The 21284-nt window shown below is 37.7% G+C and overlaps 1 protein-coding gene across 1 annotated transcript in view; it reads left to right on the top strand.

Moving 5' to 3' along the window:
• UGT8 (UDP glycosyltransferase 8) overlaps positions 1–20966 on the top strand; it is an 88552-nt gene extending 67586 nt beyond the window's left edge. Inside the window, exons 4-7 of the mRNA XM_082610913.1 lie at positions 9354–9496; positions 10990–11066; positions 13607–13826; positions 18146–20966. Coding sequence (XP_082467039.1) covers positions 9354–9496; positions 10990–11066; positions 13607–13826; positions 18146–18509 — 804 coding nt within the window. The 3' untranslated portion in view covers positions 18510–20966. The remainder of the gene's footprint in view (positions 1–9353; positions 9497–10989; positions 11067–13606; positions 13827–18145) is intronic.
• Positions 20967–21284: the final 318 nt, after the last annotated feature.

The following is a 21284-nucleotide window of genomic DNA, read 5'->3' as shown; positions in this document are numbered from 1 at the left end:
TAGGGGACCATGTTCTAACTAGTGCTCTGAGCAGAAATGTAACTGATTTATTCTGTTAGGTATTCTAGACCCAGAATCTCTTTTTCTCACTTCTCCTTAAAGAGGCCACTGTGTCGCCGGTTGTCCGTAACACTCATGCGTTTCCTCTTGATGTATTTGAGAGCTCTAAAAAACTGTATCTGCAGCCCAATTTTCCCTCCCAAGTTTTCTGTTTCCCACTGCTTTCTAAGTAGTTCCACTTGGATATTACACAGAAATCTCAATTCATTACGTTCAAATATAAACTCTTCTTCTTCTTCCCCCCTCCTCAGACCTGCTTCTCCTTATAGGGTTCTTCTCTTGGTTAATTACAGAATCATTCCAAGGCAGAAACCTGAAAATCATGCTAGCCCCATCCTCTCCCAACCCCTCACTGTCTTTGGTTCTAACAAACACCCACCTGCACCCACTCCTTCCTCTTCTCAGCCTTAGAGCCTCACCTTACCTCCCCCGGTCTCCTCATCCTGTCCTGTGACGGTCTCCTCCTGCACCCATCTCACTCTACTACAGCCATTTTCCCTTGTCCGCCTTCACACGAGACATGAATTTTGCCTCCTTAGTCATGTCTTTCTGGCATAATATTGTGATTATCACAAAGAAACTTTCATTTTGCTTTTCCTGGAAGGAAAGAAGGCAGATGGGTGGACTAGCTGGCAAACCTACCTTTATTTTCTCCAGGCAGGCCATGTAGTTAAACTCGAATTTTAAAACGCCCAACATTCTCTTCGTTAGCTCAAATTCTAGGGAAGAGACGGTGTTACTTATCTAAGGAACTGAATGAAAAAATAAAACAGTACATTTATTGTTTATTTATTTTGTTTGTTTGTTTTTTGTTTGTTTCTTTGCGGCACGCGGGCCTCTCACTGCTGTGGCCTCTCCCGTTGCGGAGCACAGGCTCCGGACGCACAGGCCCAGCGATCATGGCTCACGGGCCCAGCTGCTCCGCGGCATGTGGGATCTTCCCGGACCGGGACACGAACCCGTGTCCCCTGCATCGGCAGGTGGACTCTCAACCACTGCGCCACCAGGGAAGCCCTGTTTATTTTTTAAGGATGTAGATTACTACTGCCTTTCTTGATTTATGAAAAGAAATAAGTAGTGAGCACCTACGATGTCTCACAACCCAGGAAGAGAGAAAATCTTGTGCCTAAACTCACACACTACAAGGTATGTGATGTGTGTCCTCTGAGAGAGCACATCTCACAGAGAGTTAGTATCCTTTGTGAGAACTGTGATAAATAACTATGAGGTGAAGAGGATATGCCAGGCACCGAGGGGCAGGCTGTATTTGAAGAAGGAAGAGTAGGTGAGGGGTGGAAACCTGATGGCAGGTGGGGGTAGAAAGTTAGGTTGTGGCCATGTTGTTAAGAATGTAAACTCTCCAGGGACAGGAATTTTTGGGGATAAATTTATTCTTTGGTATGTCTCAAGTGCCTAGAAGAATGCCAGGTATGGTACATAGCAGGTAGTCGATAATATTTGCTGAATTAATGAATGGACTCCTCACTTGCCGAGGCACTATTTGATAAAGAAGTATTTGTTAGCCATGGTCCTTTTTTTTCCTGCAAGAATGTGAATGTTTAGAGTTGACGGCAGATTGTTTTGGAATGTTCCAGGATCACAGATCTGTACACCACACTCACATGTGCCAGGACAACATACGCCTACTCTTTCTGCATCTTTATCCCTCCCTTTCATACCCTGTCCCCCTTGTCTGTTACAAATCATCGTGCTCAAATCTCTCTCACCCTCCCCAAACCTCTGGCTTCTTGCTTTCCTTTTGTAACATAAGAAAGATTTAGCTGTCACTTTTTGCGTTGATTTTTTTTTTTTTTCCTGGTGAGATTTTCATCTTTTTACACCCAGTGGTTACTTTCCATAGTGCCTGGGTACCTTGCCGTGATCATATCCTTGGGACATCCTGACTGTGTGGAGTTTCTTGAAGGTCTTAAGAACCTTGAAAATTTAACTGTCTTCAAAGTCAAATCAGGGTTTCAAATTTTGCTTACTTCTTTTAATCGTAACTGTGATGGCAACAATTAAAAATCTTACAAGAAAGAAAAAAGATACTTCAGAATCTCAGTGGAAATGAATACACCCTTCTAGGTACTTTTTACATCCTCCTGAAGATGTTCACTGTGTTAATGAAGGCATCTTCTGAGATTTTTCTTTTTTAATAGAACCATCACCTTGACATTGATCACTCTATTGCTTCTTCAGGTTAGTTGTGGGTTAACCCCTTTGGATAATCTTAGAAATTACTTGACTGTTCTGAAAAACTGACAACTAGATTTGATACTGCATATAAAACATTTTTTGTACTTTTTCTCATTTATGTATTTGTTTTAACTGGCTTTATTCTGAAGGATCAAAAACATGGCGAAGAGAGAGAAAATGTCTTGCTGCAGAATAACTTTATTTTTTTCCTTTTCTCAATGTGGCTGTCGTTTCAGTCCATCATCTGTGTGTTGCTTCTCAGACTTCCTGCCCTGGGAAAATAACACCATAATTTTTATGTTTCAAAGCACCTTTATATATTTGATCCCATTTAATCTTCACAATGTCCCTGTGAAGTATTATCAGCATTTTTTAAGAAGAGAAAGCTGGGCCTCACAGAGAATGGGTGCTTGATGGAGATTGCACAGCAAACTGTGGAATCGGGGTTTAAACCAAATTCTTTGCCAATTAACTCAGTAAAAACGATGGTTGGACCGTTTTCGTTTTGAATGGTCACTTTTATATTTTCAATGGTATTTTTAATTACTGTTTGTTTACTAAGTCTTGGTTAACTATCTTAGCAGTAGTCAAAGATCACGTTTGATGTCCCGCGGTGTTTTTAAAACATTTTATATCAAAAATGTTCATTATTATCTTACCTACTAGATTTTGCAGAATGAATATTTCAGTTCTGTGCAGCCCACCTGACCCAATTGGAGCATTCTTTGTATCAGGCCCTTTAAAATGGGAAAAGAGGCCTATTGATATTGGTGTTGGGAACAAGAACAGAGGTCCCAACACCCACCCCCCTTCTCCCATCACCATCTCTGTGTAGGATTCTCTCACAGTCCAGGCATTCTTTGCCTCAGAATGGATGGGGCTGACAAAGGATGCAGTGTTATTGGTGTCTCCACTGCACTGGCCCCCTCTCAAGGCTCTATTTTGTGGGGAGAAAGGAGTAGGTTTGGGTCATAGGCTGCCGTCAGGACAGATCTAGTGCTAACCTCTGCAGCCCAGTCTGTCCCCAGGCTCTGAGCTGTTAAAGGTTTCCTTAGGGGTCTATCCACCTCCTGATGTCCTCAAAATTAAGCCTAGACAGGATAGAGGTGGGCCTGTACCATCCACCTTTTCATTAGATATTCTTTCATTGATTCTGAAGTGATGATCTTTTAAAAGTCTACTTTTACATTTCTGGAATTGGGATGTGTTTTACATGTGTACAGTTAAGAGGAAGTTTTGTTTTTGGATAGGAGGCTAAGTGTATAAAAAAGGAGAAAGGAGTCAGCCAATGACTGTCTTCTCTAAAATTCTCAGAATCTGCTCTCTACTCCTTCTTAGAATATTTTTTCACTATCCATTTCTCGACATTCACCATGTCAAAATATTACCTAAAGTTATTGGAAGTTTTCAACTTTGGGGGCTTTTGCTGCCCCAGTCTAACTCTGGTACATCTCTTGGCTGCTGTTCCACCCCCATCTGCTGTCTCACAGGGCCAGGTTACATTACCCACTCATCCTGAACAGCGCTCCAGGGAGGGAAGTGGGGAGGGGGAAGATGATATACTTTTCATTGCCTTATTCTTCCACCCACCAAGTCAAGGCATTTGGTGTATAATTACTCTAGCGAAAGGAATCTGGCCATACCAGGAAACGCATCATGTGGACCAGGTCACAACTGTTAAAAAAAAAAAAAGGAAACATGTTAGTATATAGCATTTGATTCTGATAAATATGTTATCCATATTTCCTTATTCTACTTTTTTCCACAAATGGCATAAGACACCTTCCCTATTTAACTCTACAAGAAGATAAAATGATTATTCTTATTGCAACGTTGTCTTTTCAAAAGTTTTGTATATAAAATTATAGCAAAGTATAGGTAAGTATCTAAATTGGTTACTTTAATTGCATAGAAATGGAAGTAGTCATGATAATAAAGTGAGGGAAGCACCTATGACTATTGCTGCTTTCCTGCTCAGTATTTGTTCTATTCCTGTGACGATTTTGCTTTTACTTACATTGTGGAAATGACAGAGTTTTTCCCCTGGACGATGAGCAGGAAAAACCGTAGAGACAGGCTCTGGGTTTGGGCCTCTGATGATGGCTGAGAGCCTGGGAAACTCAGCAGAGCCCGGACTTCCATGCTCTGTTCTTGCCCTGCCATCTAGTGGAGCAGCGAGCATGCAGTGCTGGCCAATTAAGTATAAAGGACTGAATGCAGTTACTAAACTCGTAAGGTACATGATGTGAGGTGTGTATTCTGTACATATATGCACAAATATCCATAACATACATAAGAAAAAGTGGTACTGCTAACAAATGGCAGTTGATGTGTTTAAAAAACAAAGTCCTTCAATGAAAAGTATTGAGAAATCTATCACTGCAAATATAAAAATGTATTATAAAAGAGCAGTAAGTAAAACTCTTTGACACGGACACAGGAATGGATGGATAGATCAGTGGAAAAGAATAGAATTTAGAAATTGACTGAGAGTGTGGCATTTCAAATAAATGAGGACAAGATGAAATACTCTGTAGTGTTGAGAAGGCTGGCTGTTTGGTTAAAAATAAAGATGGATCCCAGTCTCATTCTTTCCTCCAAAAAAAGTCTGTTGAGGAAAGGTTAAAAATTAAAGAAATGAAACTGTAAAATTACTGAAAAAAAGGTAGAGCTATTTAAAAGATAATCTTAAAGTGGGAAAAGTTTGCTAAATAATTGGAAAATAAACCCAGAGTTCACTTAGGAAAAGGCATTTTATCCTTCTAGCAAAACAAAATAGTTGACAGAAAATTATAAAACAGTAATACTTAAAGGGAAATACTACAGTCAATTCTTAAGTTAAAATCAATTAAGTAATAGTATATGGACAGCATCTAATAGAGTACTCTACAGACTACCGAGAGAACAAGAGATGAAAACAATTTGAGTTTACGTTTCTCTGATTATCCATCTGAGGCTAAACATCTTTCCATGTTTTATGCCATGTGCTCTCCTTCTGTGAAAGAGGTGTTTTCTCATGTTGTTTGCAGGGTTTTTTCCCCTCATTATTTTGTTTTAGATATTAATTCTTTGTTTTTTGTGTTACAAATACTTCTGCATCTATTTATTATTCTTTTGCTTTTTAAAATGTCTTTCATATTCTAGAAGATTTTTGTTTTTCTACAGTCAGATCTGTCAGTCTTTTCTTTATGACTTCTGGAGTCTGTGACTGGCTCAGGAAGACCTTCCCCACCCAAATACACGAAAATTATCTTTGGGGGTTTTCTTCAGGTACTTCATGTATTTTAATTCAATTTAACTTCTTAATCCTTCTGTAATTTGTGTTAGTGGAGGGATCTAACTCACTATTTTTTCTGAATCAGTAGCTGGAGGCCTCCTTTCTCTGCTGATGAAAACGCTGACTTCCTATCTTCCTTCTCCTAATAATGAAGACATGCATTGTGATGGTTCTAGATTCTAGAGTACATTTTAATATCTTGAAGGGTAAACTCTCTCTGTTCTTTTTCAAAAATTTCTTGGCCTCTCTTGAACATTTTCTTTTCTAAATGAATTTTAGGCTCAGCTTTTCAAGTTCCATAACAATCCTTTTGAAATGTAGGCTGAGGCTGCATTGAACTTAATTTTATAAAAAATCAGCATCTTCATAACTTTGATGTTTCCTTCCCAGCCCATGTTACATCTCTCCATTTGAATAGATTTTCTTTTTTGTCCTTCGGTAAAATTTTCTTGTTTTCTTTATGTGCATCCTTAGGTTTACTCTAGTCTTAAATATGTATTATTTTTGTTGATATTGTGAGGGGTTTTTTTTCAGTCCAATTTTTTAAGCTGGTATTTGCTCCAGGACAGGGGGTTTCTAAAGTACCTATATTTTTTAACAGTGGTAAGTTTCTGGAATTGGGAATTTTTTTTAACATTAATTATATTTATTATGAAGGGGGAGGTTTAGTGAAGAGTTGTTATTAAATCAGTTTATATTTTATAACTGATGGGGTCTTAAATTCCAGAAAATATGGTATGTATATATAGAGTTGAGATGCCACCTGGCCTTCCAGCCCTTTGGAGACCTGAGCACACTTTTTGTGAAGTTCTGGTTCCAAAGTCTTCACTATAAGTTGAGCAAATTCTAGATCCCTTCGGCCTCTGGCTCTATGCTACCAGAAGGTCACTGTATCAGCCAAACCCCAAACCCAACCCTTTCTATGTTCTCATAAAACATCAGTCACACCAGACATTTTTTGAATTGAGGCTGCAGGTTGGAGATCACAGATCACGGGGAGGGGTTACATCCCCAAGCGGCCCAATGGCCCCTGCCCCTTACTCTTTCTACTCCGACCTCTCACTCCCCTGTTCCGTCTCCAGCTCAGGACATAGCAGTTGGGATATCACCTCGGGGCCTCACTCTCCCCTCTAAGCCAAGTGCAGTGTTATCTTCTAAAAATGCTGAGTGCTTTCCGTGGAGGGAACCATAATGAATAAATTTTTCTCTATTCCCTTCCATACAAATAAAGATTATATACTTGAATATATTCTTGTTACGGCTAATGACTATGGTAGGAAAAAAGCTGGAAAAATAGGTTTATGGATTTCATTTTATATCATGCAAAACAAGGAACAAACATGTATACGAAGAGTCAGTTGAAACTCAAAGACCTTTTAAGTCCTCGGGAAACAAAATTTAAATTAAATAATGTTATTCCCATAACGCTTAGTATTTCTGAATGTAAACATTTTGTAAATGGCATTGACCCTGAAATTTTTGTCTTTAGAGAATTGGATAGTAGGTGATAAATTATTTGAAGACAAACCATAGGGAGAAAACACCCTATGAATTCAGTTTATTCTACTGTGCAGCGTTTATATTTGTTCTAAGTATATCTGGCTTAAGACTATATATAAATTGAAAATTCTAAATTTGTTTCTTACTTTGAATCTACAAGTTACGCTGTTAAATTTCCAGCACGTGATAGTCTTGGTAAATGTGGTAGAATATAAGTTAAAAGCTTTAATCCACAGTTGATATATTCTCGATTTCTTTTATATGTTCATAAACAAATAGAGTTTCCTGGGAAATGAGGTGTTTTGATAAGGTTTTCTTCCCTCCCAAATAATTATAGCCTGTTTTACTCAGTAGCTGGAAGGATGTACCTCCTTTCCATCATCACTCTTGGTCATATAATGACACTATTCACTAATTCATTTGAGGCATAAAATGTGGTCCCCTCTTCCCTGCTAAGGATATAAGTGTGATAGAGCCAGTTAACACAGATCTCATTAAGTGAGAAAAGGAAAAGAAAAGGGAAAGAAAGCAAAGAAAATAAAGACATAAAGAGGGCTAACATTCCATATAAATACTTAGTATTGAGCTATGTGGTGATGCTATTGCGATGATACTTCTTACTGTACTTCTTTTTTTTTTTTTTTTTTTTTTTGCTCTATGCGGTCCTCTCACTGTTGTGGCCTCTCCCGCTGCGGAGCACAGGCTCCGGACGCGCAGGCTCAGAGGCCATGGCTCACGGGCCCAGCCGCTCTGCGGCATGTGGGATCTTCCCGGACCGGGGCACGAACCCATGTTCCCTGCATCGGCAGGCAGACTCTCAACCACTGCGCCACCAGGGAAGCCCCCTTACTGTACTTCTTACCTCCCAGCTGCAAATCAGGTTATGCCAGAAAGTGGTGTGAAATGCAAAGAGCACGGGCGACACAGTCATCTCGGTAACTTCTTCATCCTGAACGAGAGACCTACGGGGTCCGCAGGATGTAACAGTGACAGCTTGCTCTGCACATTATGAATACACAGTGGGCTTGTCCCCTGTTTTCATGACTATATTATGGCATAGGTGTTGCCAGTAGACAGTATGTTTGTTTTCCTTACAGCAGAATTATGTATTCTTCAAAGTGCTGTGGCTTTATTCATTTTTATATGGGAAACTGAAGCTCAGTGTCTTTGACAAAGACTTATTCAGAGGGATAACTTACCATAAAAAAAAGCTGGTGCCTACAGAATAACATAAAGCAAGGGTGGTATCCCTTAAAACGAACTTCTTTCATCTTCAGTTAACTCAATAATACTGGTAGAAATGTGTTAATGTGTCTTCCTATGAAATGAGTATTCCTGAAATTTGACAGTTGTCCCTATTTAACATCAGATATTCCATGGCCCCTTATCTATTAGCTGTAGATGGACATGTTTGAGAATTTAGCATTTTCCCACACAATGAGAGAAAGCTTCTGCTCAGAGATTTCCAGAACCCCTGGATGCCTCACTATACAGTATGCATGATTTCTATTCTGTGTGAGTTGAAGAAATAATTAGAGAAGTAGTAAAACTTGTTAGGCCTATGGATGTTTGGAACCATTAGCTAATTCCTTCTCTTTCTCAGTCATTAATACAGTATGCTCTTCAGAAATGAAAATTATCAAACTTAGACCAAGATAAAAGCAGCCCACTCCTAAAATAAAAGTCTCCCTGGGTGAGTGTGGGGGGGTGGTAGTTAATGTCTTTGTCATGTGTCTAATCTTTCACTTATGTCCTCATACAAATTTATCTCTGACCATGTTTTAAACATGAGTTTCAAGTTTTTGTTTTTTCTGTCTGAGCTCTTAGGTCATTAATTACTGATTTTTGTTGTTGTTGTTTATTGATCCTAACCAAATTAACTATCTGCCCTCCTTATTTTAGTTAGCATTGTTCAGTGAAATATTTTTTTAAAAAAAGCAGTTATCGGGCTTCCTTGGTGGTGCAGTGGTTGAGAGTCCGCCTGCCGATGCAGGGGACACGGGTTCATGCCCCGGTACGGGAGGATCCCACATGCCGCGGAGTGGCTGGGCCCGTGAGCCATGGCCGCTGAGCCTGCGCGTCCAGAGCCTGTGCTCCGCAACGCGAGAGGCCACAGCGGTGAGAGGCCCGCATACCGCAAAAAAAAAAAAAAAAAAAAAGAATAAAAAAACAGTTATCTAAAGGAAAATATTATATTATCTTCACTATTTAATTATTTAGGAAAATTATCTGAAGGCTTTTAAAAAACTGGGCTGTGATGACACTGATTATGAACTGTATTCCTTCTTCATAAAATTAAGTGCCACATTTTGATTTGCAGGATCTCCAAAGGTGGGTAAATGGTGCTAATCAACATGGCTTTGTCCTGGTATCTTTCGGAGCTGGTGTCAAGTATCTGTCAGAAGACATTGCTAACAAACTGGCAGGAGCTCTGGGGAGATTGCCCCAAAAAGTGATTTGGAGGTAAGGTAATAATCTAGATTGTTTCTTCACTGTTGATTTTCCATATCCTCTTACTTAGCCCGCAGGTCTGAGTAAAGCACAGCCCATTGATGCCCTGGCAATATTAGCAGGATGCCTTTGAATTTTCATTTTGTTTCTTAGTGTATCGAAATCTAGGGATTAACTTATATAATACTCTGTGATGGTTAAAAAGACATCTAGCTCATAGCATAAAAAGAAGATCTGATGCACAATGATCTATTCTTGTGATGGGTGCATTTTTATGTTACCCTCATTTACCCTTCTGTTATTTATTATCACTTTAAAATGTGTAATTGCATGCATTTCTATATACTCCTTCAAGTCAGTGTTGGAATGAGGAAAAAATGATGGATGAATGATTAAATAGGTAAAATATTTCATGGAACCTTTTGGGCTCCCACTTTGTCTATAAATACTTTCGATTTCCTTTATCCAAGAGACCAGGCATTTAAAAATACAGTAACTTGCCAGTTAATGCTAGTCAAAACAGACCCCACTTCTTTTGGCAGGCACTGCCAACATGTGTCTGTCTCTGGAGTTTCTAACCCAGTGTCTACACTTGGATCTGAACACTTATTTAGTGTGTATTTACTTAGTACCTGTCCCCACCATTGGGCTCTAGGGATACAGCAGTGATCAAGGTCGGCCCCAGTGTCAAGCCATTACAAGTAGGCTCTGAGTAATAGGGGTTTCTCCTTTGTAACAACTGTGGGAGGATTAGCTCCTCCTTCTCCTGGCTAAGCTATGAAATGGATACATATTTTATTCCAATGGTTTAAGGCTTCTCCCTTTGCATTCCAGTCCTATTGGATTTCTTCTATTAGGCTTAACCCAGAAAGTGCCCTTCTACTTTATTTGGAACAGTTTGTATCTGCTTATTTCAATCTCTTGCCATTCTCTCAGTTGATAAGCACTTTATGGTTTATCTTTCAAAGATCAAGGCAGGAAACAGCCTAATTATGTCCTTTGCCCCACAGAGCTGTAGGGGCAACAGCCTAACTGTCCTTTGCCCCACATAATTCTCTAGCTGGGGCCCAGCTAGAGAAGAGTACTTCCTGCTTTCTTCCAATTCTCGAGCCTTCCCTCAGTTTCTGGGCGTCCAGATGGGAGCTATTGACTGCCCACTGGTGGTCCTTGCTGGTGCTTCCTGTTTCACCTTCTAGATGCTGGTAGAAAATGACTTTCTAGCATAGGGTCATTTGGTTGCTATTTCCCCCATCTCTGTGGATAGGGGAGGAGAGCGAAGGAAAATAGATCTCAGTATAATCAGAGTGTTTCTTATTTATCCCTCAGTCAATGAAAATGTGAAAAAGAAACTGAAATTTTTGTTGTTACTAAAACATGGCTTCCCTCTTAAGGATATCAGCAAAAGATCATGTAACATTTATTTTAAATCCAAAAATTTAATCAGAGAGTTCATACCAGGAGTAAAGTGATTTTTTGGAAGATTCATAGTCTGGTGTAAATTTCAGGTTTTCTGGAACCAAACCAAAGAATCTGGGAAACAACACCAAGCTCATAGAATGGTTACCACAAAATGACCTGCTTGGTAAGTCAGTGACATGTGGGTGCTTACTTGGCTTTTAGATTTTAATTGTGTAAATGTGAGTTTTACACTTGAGTGGCTTATACAATACATGTATGGTGTATGATAGAATCATTATGTTATCTAGTGCGTTAAGTCCTAGATTTCAGACCAACAAGTCAAACCTTTAGTTATTGGCAAATAATTTTAAAGTATAATCATTTAGGCCTATAAATTAAAATTTTTAGATCAGTCACAAATTTTAGTTTTCTGAAAAATATACTTAATACTATATAAGCTAGTGGTGAGTAAAGTTATACCTAGTTATGCCGATCAGCTAAAAGTAGTAAAATTAAAACAGTGAAAATTTAAATTTGTGTTATAGTTTTACTACAGATGTATCCAAGAACCCAGAGAAATTTGAAATTATTCATTTGTTTGAAACCACAGAGAAGCAGAAAGCCAAAAAAACAGTCAATTTATTTTAACTTTACTTGGATTATCTGCCTAGATTTTACCCTAAATCACTGGGCACTTTTGAACACTTTATTTCTTCTGATTTATTTCTTGGGGTTCCGATCCTCAACTCAAAATTAAAATACCAATTATATGCATATCTTTTAAGATATCTGAATCTAATTCTGTTTAATAAGCACAGATAGTAAAATGTAAATTGTTTTATTCATTAAATCTCTAGGAAAATATAAGGCCATATTATCCTTTAAGATATTACTTATTAAGGAAATTATAAAAATGTTACTGATTTTGGCAATATCAACCATCATTTGTTCAATAATACTAATCTAACAGATTATGTAAAAGTAGCTTTAAGTTCTATTCTTAAAAATAGACTTTTAAAGAACATCTTTTAGAAGCTAAATTGACCCCCTAAAACCCTGCAAATTGAATTTTGTAACTAAAAAACAGTAAGTATATATATAAATAATTCCTTTTGTTTAGTTTATTATAAATGTTATTCTATAAATGGTAAAGCTGAGAAAAAAATAAGACAGTTCACCTTTTTTGATGTTTGTATTTTTTTCTTTTTCTTTTTTATGTCTTTACTATTATGACTTCAGATTCCATAGAAGGTAGGAAGGAAGCAGTAAATTTAAATAAGATATCTTGACCATCAGCCATCTCAGTTCAGCAGGGGACACTGCTGTCTGGGAGCATCTAAATTGATCTCATGGTTTTTTTTCTGTGAGGCTCTACAGCGAGGTGTAGCTACACCCAGAGGCCCTCCTCAAGTTCACATCTCTTCTGGGTTCCTCAGAATCTCAGCTCTCTGCCTTTTCTGAGATTAACATCCTTTTTAACTCTAGCCATGACCTTTGTGGGTCCTCTGTTGGTTTCTAACTATGCTCAGAAGATTCCTCCAGGATGAAAAGCAGGAACCAAATCAGTGTCTCTCCCCTCCCCTCCTCTCATGACACTCCCCCCCCCGCTCTCCATACACCAGCTCTGCATTATTTTTCACTGCTGGGCTTGGTGATAATAAAGTTTTGTTCAAAGAAAAAGGGTTGGTTCTACTACTGAAAAGAAAGTTTGAAATCCACTGCGAGGGTAGATCCCTTAATTGGGCTGGGTTGAGAAGCCGCTTGTGGGTCAGAGCAAGGGACACTGAGTGACCAGCCCGCTAGATGTTGAGGTGGGAGAGTCCTGGAGCCCCACTGAGACCCAGGTTCACACACAGAGTTCGTTTTTTTACTTGATGTATATTTATTTTAAATGTTTGTGTTTTTGCAAGCTATAATTCCTTTCTGGCCATATAGCACCTATCCTGAGTGCAGTGTTTCTTTGTCTTACACTTTTTATGCAAAACTTTCTGCTCATAAGGAGATCTGGATTTTTAAATACCTCATTAATTTTGATGAATTACCTCTTTTATCTCCATGACAGCTAGATGTTACGTGATGTCCCATCTCTTACAAGTAACTTTTGTAACTGTCTGTCCCTACATGTTTTTATACCTAAAATGTAAAATCAGACCCTAAGATTGTGTAGCACAGGTGCTGATATGACTTGAATGTTGTAAATGCTAAGCACCATAAAATGTTCCTCTTTGGATAAGCACAGAAACTCTTCATGGACATCTGGAATCCAGCCCCACATTTTTACATATGTTTTTTTGCAAAGTGTGTTTGACTTTAATATAGATAAATGCTTGAGTAGCCAGAAGGTGAGTGTCTGTGTTTAGTAGAATGTGATTGCCCCCTGGTACTTTTTGTCATTTCTTGCTTTCATTGATATCCTGTTAATTATTAGCCATTTGAATGCAGTTGATATTTGTGTTTTGGGAGAAGATATTGTGATATAATTCTTAAAGTTATAAATGTTAGCTTAAAAATGGCTTTTAACTGATATATATAAATCAGATAATTATGTATATAACAAGCATTGTAATTGGTATAGAGCAGGAATCTGTGAAACTGCGCCTTTAAAAATCCTATATCTGAAATGCATATTTATTATAATATCAGCTTTTAAGAAATTTCTGGAAGATCTCTTCCTAGAATAATACGCAATATTCTAAGTTGTTTTCTTTTTTAATCCTTCTTTAGGGCATTCAAATATTAAAGCCTTCCTGAGCCATGGTGGTTTGAATAGTATTTTTGAAACTATGTATCATGGTGTTCCTGTAGTGGGAATCCCACTCTTTGGAGACCATTATGATACTATGACCCGGGTACAGGCAAAAGGTATGGGGATACTGCTAGAATGGAAGACAGTTACTGAAGGAGAGCTGTATGAAGCACTAGTGAAAGTTATCAATAATCCCAGGTAAGGTTTCAATTAATAGTAAAGCAGATTAAATATATACACCACAGCACATTGTCAATAACTTATTATTGCCAGGAGGTTGTCAATAAACCAATTATAGAAATATCCTTTAGAGATTCCTGTGTATAATGCCTTGTGCATGTTTCTGTCATTTGAAAAATAGAAATAGCAATCATTTGGCCAGCCTTGTATGACCTTGAATAATATTCTACCAAGGTTTGACAAACTAAGGAAAAACTAACATGGGAACCATTGGGTCCCTACTGTGTGTCCATTTTTGTGTCCTTTATCTCATTTTGATGCTCATAAAACTATATATCACCATTCTCCTTATTCATATCATAGAGATGAGGCACTTGAAACTCAGAGAGCTTACGTAATTTGCCCATAGTTACAAAGCTATTAGAGTAGGAATTTGAACCAGGACTGTCTGATTCCAAAGCTGGTACTCTTGATACTGCCTGGTGCTGGGTTTCCCTAGTGCGGGGTGTCAATGAAATGCTGAGATTTTTTTACTCAGGTGAATGACTAGTCAGAATCTTTATTTTTTTTCTTAAATTCTTGACGTGTCTTGAGTTAACCCAGTTCACAACTGAGCCTGAAAGAATAGAGAGTTGGCCTGTGTAGTTTTAAAACAAAGCAACAATATTTCCCATTTTTATGTGACATTTAATTGATCTTGCCTTTCAAATGGCATTAATGTCTGAAGAGCATGAGCTTCTTCTGTTTATACCCAGGGTAGATGGTATAACAGTAGACTGAGAAACTCTGCCATATTCTAAGAAACAACCAACACTAAGAACAATTCTTTCATATAAAGCGATGTAGCTTTTAGGTAAAAGGCTGGGTTCAAGTGCACTGCAGTTCATTATGCTGTCTTATGTTGGCTTGGAGGTGGCCTTCATGTGCTGACCCCTTAGAGGATCCAGTGTCTTGGTCACAGCTCTTGGCACTTGGATCAATATGTTTGCTGATCTGAGGTACCTGTGAGATCCCTTCATCTGTGTTCTGTAGCCTTTCTTTTAAAAGTCTAGTGTTTTTCAAAATGTGATGTTCTTATGGAAGATGATATGTATCATACAGGCTTTTAAAGGAAGATTTGTAAAATGCAGCCCTCAAGTAGAGTTTGTAGAGAGATAGTGGCAGAGCTGCCGAGATTGGGTCGGTTATGCAGAAAAAGCAAAAGTCTGGATCATCCACACAAAATCAGTCTGGCTGTGTTCTGTGAGGTGTAAAAGGGGCCAAATCAGAGACCAGGCTATAGTCTTAGGTCACACTGCGATTAAATCCCAGCTATGCCATCTTCAAGTATACATGTGTGCTTGATTTCAAAATAGGTTTTATTTTGTTCAGTGAATAAATTTATATTCTTCCACAAAGTATCCATAGAAGATAAATAGTTATTTGCATATAACCCTTGAAAAGTTTAATTATTTAACTAAAGCCTTTTGCACATTCAGGGTAGGAAGATGTCTCTATTCATTGTAAAAATGACAATGATTCAGGTAGTATGTTCTTTGCTAAAAGTAATTATATGTAAACTTAAGGCATTTCATCTTTTTTGTTTCAAATACATGATTATGTTCCATATTTAACATGCCATAATTATTGAAAAGGCTGATTTGATTCACTAATATTGTGTCCAAGATATTCTAGTTTAAACCAATAGTGCTAAAGAAGTATTACTTATTTCTTTTTTACTCAACTTGAACAATGTCTTCCTTCTTCCCATACGAGTTGTTTGGATTTATTTAATAAAAGCTATTGCTTTTGTTCTTTGGAAGGAATTCTTTTGAATCTGGAGATTTTATTAAAGCAAGTTGTAGAGAAAGATGGGTAGTTAATCCTTATGAACTTAACACATATCCAGCCCTTAGTTATTACTTTTTTTTTTTTTTTTTTGCGGTACGCGGGCCTCTCTCACTGCTGTGGCCTCTCCCGTTGCGGAGCACAGGCTCCGGACGCGCAGGCTCAGCGGCCATGGCTCACGGGCCCAGCCGCTCCGCGGCATGTGGGATCTTCCCGGACCAGGGCACGAACCCGTGTCCCCTGCATCGGCAGGCAGACTCTCAACCACTGCACCACCAGGGAAGCCCGGTTATTACTTTTGATAGGAGATACTTCCCCTTTTGTAAAAATGTGCAAATCACATGAGCCCCTTACGAGGTAATTTGTTTTATTAAAAGTAATTTTATCCAAGACATTTGAAAGGAGAGTTTAGAAGTGGCCTTAAGTGACCATTTTAATCACACTGTTCTTTTTTTTCCCCCACAAACTTTATATTCCTACTGGGAGAAATTTTGGGTTGTAAAGCAAACTGTGCTGAAAGGACAATGCCACTTGCTACCTCTGAAAGGGAGAATCTTGGAAAATTGGGCTGGGTAGTGAGCTTTATGAGTCTGCTCTTGGGGAGAAGTAAAGGTCTGAGCGATGAGGCCCTACTCCATACTCACGTAAGCTGAGGCAGGTAAGGACTGGTTCTGGACCAGTGAGCCTATTGGAATTTCATAGGTGGCAATGAAGCCAGAGTCCCTGCAGAAGGATCTTTGTCACATGCAGTCTGTTTAATCATCTCTAGAGAATGGGCCATAGTCTCATGACATTAAGGTACCTGAGGACCAAGATTGTTTTTAATCCTCCTTCCTCTATGTTAAAATAGAAGGTTGAATTTCATTTTCTAAGATACCATGTTTCACTTCCATATTTTAAAGATATCCTTTTATCCTGTAAGAATTTTCTCACAAAACAGAGTAATCAAAAGGTTCTAATTTACCTTTTGCCATTGACTAGAAATAATGATAGATTACAAAGCAAGGCCTCTTAATAGTACCAGGAATATTACAAGGATGGCCTCTTAATATCTGGATGAGATTTTACACTTTTAAAGCAACTGAGTTTATTATATAACAGTAATTTTGTTGTAAGGCTAGGATGACACAGAAAATGTGCTTTTTCTTTTAAAAAATTTACTCATATAAGTATTCAAAATCCAAGAAAACAATTAAAAATAACAATAGGTAACAACATTTTACAGTGTTCTATAGTTTTTTCACAAACTTTTCAACACATGGTAGACAGTATGGCTTAGGAGAAAGATTATGGACCCTGGGAGGCAGGAAATTATGGCCACGAGGCAGTCTTTTGGATGATCTTCCCACCATCGGTCTCTTCCTTTTTTTAATCCTCTCCCCAAAGCTCTGGCTTAAAGCCAGTCTCTCTGATTTAATGGTCTTTGATTCTAAGAACAGGGCTGCATATCTTGTCATTCTGAACACAAGTGAAGGAGACTCACGTTCCAATCTAATTTCCAGCCAAACACCCCTGTGCTACATACTCTTTCCAAATAAATTTGTTCTGGGCATACTCTTACTCTCCCACCTTTATTACTTAGTTCACACTCTTCTCTTGGCCTAGCAAGTTTTCACATGTCCAAACTTTTGTTCCTGTATAAGGCACAGCTCGAGGGCCACACCCTCCATGATGTTTTTTGTAATCCTTCCATGTGGAAATTATTTCTTACATTTGAACAATGCAAACTCTAATCAGAGATCCATGTTCAAAGGGGCTTTGTACCAAAGATTGACATATAAATGTACAGTTAAATATTTTAAATTAAGATGTTTACGTTATGTTTGATCACTTTTTGTGATGATCCTCTTCAGCTGATTTTTATCAATCATTTGAGTGTTTTCGTTATACATATGTATATGCATATGCATATATGTATCTCTACTGCATATAATGTCACTCACATATGGCTCCATAGTGTTATCAACTCCTTTTCATCTGTTTACTAAATATAATAATCTCACTCTGTCACCTAGTACTGTTTTAAATCAGAACAAAATTAAATGTCACTGCTAAAAGGAAAAGGTGTTGGGACAAAATTCTGCATTTTTTCCACCATCCCTCTGTTTTAGAATCTAATAAATTTGCTCCTCTTCCTGGTTGAGACTCATTGATTAATAATATTTAAAAGCATATGAAGAGAAGGGTTATGTGTATATAAGAGGCATGGTGTAGTGTAGAAGGAGCATGGGATTTGGAGTCAGAAAAAGTTGAATTTGAATCTCAAATTTATAATCATGGTCAGGTCACTTGATCTCTCTGATTTTCATTTTCCTTATCTGTGTAAAATTTATTTTACTGTGTTAGTATAAGATAATGTGTTGAAAGCACTTATCACAGTGCCTGGCACATACTAGGTACTTAATACAGGATAGCTATTTTTATTATTTTCCCCATTTTTAACTTTAGGGAGTTATGATCCTGAGCCTTGTAGCTACATGATCATTCTGTGTCTTACCTCCACCTCATAGCTACCGTCAGAGGGCTCAGAAGCTTTCAGAAATCCACAAGGATCAACCTGGTCACCCCATCAATCGGACTGTCTATTGGATCGATTACATTCTCCGCCACAATGGAGCCCATCACCTACGTGCCGCTGTCCATCAAATCTCTTTCTGTCAGTATTTTTTACTGGATGTTGCCTTTGTGCTTTTGCTTGGTGCTGCCTTGTTTTACTTCCTCTTGTCCTGGGTCACAAAATTTATCTACAGAAAAATCAAAAGTTTGTGGTCTAGAAATAAGCATAGCACAGTTAATGGACATTACCATAATGGAATCCCCAATGGCAAGTATAAAAGAAATGGCCACATTAAACATGAAAAGAAGGTGAAATGAGCCAACAGCCCACCTGATAGTAACAAATCTGTTGAATTTTTATTGCTATAATTTAGTCTAACAACTACTAAAAGGAAAACATCAGTAAACAATTCTAACACTCCCTTATCTGATCTTACTAATGAAATTCTGTGGAATTAAGCTGGCTGTAAAAAGCACAAACCTAAAATGCAAAAATGTATTTTATTCGAACACTGATGCAGAGAGTTTTGGCACTGAACCTTTTAGAAGCCTTAATTATTTAAATCAGTTAAGTGACCATGTCAGACTTTAGTTTTAAGTCTTGATATATGTGTGTTCCAGATAAGGAATGTTTTCTTTTCTCTTAAAAAGATTTGTTTGTGTATGTATGTGTGTGTGTATGTGTGTGGATGTTTCCTAATTAAGATTATTTCAGCCAGCTGCTTGTTATATTTGTTGACGGTACAACACATTCAAGAATGATATAGAAAGACGGTTAGGATCCAAATGTTTCTCTTCTAGAATTTAATATATGGAAGCTCAGAACACTATCATGAAAGAACACTTTTCCCTCAAAACTGAATGCAGAGGAAGAAAATGAAAAGATAGATGACACCGGTTTTTGTACTTTTAGGGTTTTTTTGTTTATTCATTTTAGGTTTTTTGTTTTATTTTAGTTTTACTTTTCTTACAGACTGTGGATACTTCTGGGGGAAAAAAACATACAATTAAGTAAATGTATAAATTGGTTGTCACGTTTTACTTCTATTTTCTCCCTACCAATAATTTGCCTCTGGGAGAATTTTATAGTTTTTTTCTATTTCATTTTAATGAATAACAGTATGTTAAATGTATAATTAAAACAGAGCAACAAAGCTCTGACTTTTGTTCAGAGTACTGAAGATTACTGCTTCTATGGCATCTTTAAGCAGGGTTGTTATTTGAATGTTTTGTAACTGTTTGATGGCTTTTCTGTAATGTAATTTTTGAATGTTCAGGTGTGGTATTTCCAAAGTTTTAACTTTAAAAAACCATCTCCTTATTCCTATTTTGTTGTCTGGACCACACAGTCTGTTACATAGGTGCCAACATTTAATTCTTTTCATTGGAACATTTACTTTTCTCCATATTGGTACCTGCTTTGTCTGAGAGGTTTGAAATCTGGTTTACCAAGTCAAACTTTACATGATATACAGAAGTGACAGAGAAGTTGTACTACTTGTTTGGGAAAATGAGTTCCCACTCCCCTCCTCACTGCCTTCCCCCTCACTTCAATCCATTGTGGCTGACATGGGACAGGAATAGTACTCATTTGAGGACAGGGGTGCAAGTCACAGACATCACAAAATCAGGACCTCCCAACTGAACCATTCACTTGCTGGCAACTATGAGTTTATTCCCTGTCATTCTGTTTACTTAGCATTTGCACTACATATGTTGAGTGTATGCTTTATTTATTTGTAGTTTGACATCTTATGTCTGACAGCTGAGAGTAGAAAAATACAACATTTACCTAATGACATTCGCTAACATGGGAAGAGTTGTGAAAATTCTAGAATGCTTAAATCCTTATCATACACTATGACATACAACTTCATCACACTCCCACCAGGAGCCACTCTCCTGTACTTAGAAATAATGTCACAAGTAGTTTTCTAATGTACAATGCAGGCAAATATATTGCTGTCTGAATACTTGAAGAAATGGTATTACACATATAAGCCTATTAGTTATACCTTTTCACAATCTTATAATATTGCCGTTAAAAGGGAAAAAAGACACAGGCAATGAATGGTGGGATGGCAACAGGACTTAGAGTGTATGAATGAGTTGATTTTGCTTTTTTGGAATTGGATAAAGGTGACAGTAGGCATTCACTGGATGATTAAGCATAAATTAATCTCCACTGTGATAAAAACTTAAACAATAAACATTATTTAAAAATAGAGAAATGTTGTTGGAATAAAATTTTTATTCAGATTTTATTTCACAATATTATGTAAATCCATTATAAACATGTTTCTGAGACAGGTCTCCCAACGTTTATATGTGTATATGAGTGTGAAAACAGTGTTACATGTGAGAATTTTTTTATTATTATTAAACAGAGGGATTTACCTTACAAGTACATCAACATGGATCTTAAAATTGTCCCATAATTAAGAATGTTAAGTGTAGGTATTTACTGATCATTGTTGGTTTTTTGTTTTTTGTTTTTTTATTAAGCTTATTGTTAGCCAGGTTTGGTAAATAGAGTGATTTTAAATTTTCCATGCTTGGGCTAGATTCTCTAATAAAGTAAAGTTTTCAAGAAGGTATTTATTCATTTATTTTTTAAAAAGAACCTCTGCAAGTATTTCTATTGCTGGTCATCGTATCAAATGCAAATGAGAATTAAGACATCAATCGTTTTTCCTCTAGAGCCATAACTTTTAATATCCCTTCACATAGACATAGAGGCAGAATTTGAATGTCCGGGATTGGAGGGGAGTGATGTTCGGGTTAAAGCGGTGGTTTATGATTGAAGTTGGAGAAAGCTAGAGATTCTCTCTTGAGGATGTAGACACTTTGTATTACAATCTGGGGACATTCTCAGACTCCCAAATACAACATGGATATCTTCTGGCAAAGTCTCCAGTGGTGTTTATCAACTTAGGTTTGGGAGTACTGTCCTTAATGAATCGTCTCTGAACCTTACCTATCCAACAACTTATTGACCACCTCTCCCGCTAGATTGTGATACACAGCACCCTTCTCCAACTGCAGGAATCCACCACACTAGATCCTCAGAGGACTCCAATTCAGAAAAACCTG

This window comes from Mesoplodon mirus (genome assembly GCF_964341445.2).
Source record: "Mesoplodon mirus genome assembly, chromosome: 2".
Taxonomy (NCBI): domain Eukaryota; kingdom Metazoa; phylum Chordata; class Mammalia; order Artiodactyla; family Ziphiidae; genus Mesoplodon; species Mesoplodon mirus.
Note: the sequence above shows the minus strand (reverse complement) of the source record. Positions and strands in the feature narration are given on the sequence as shown.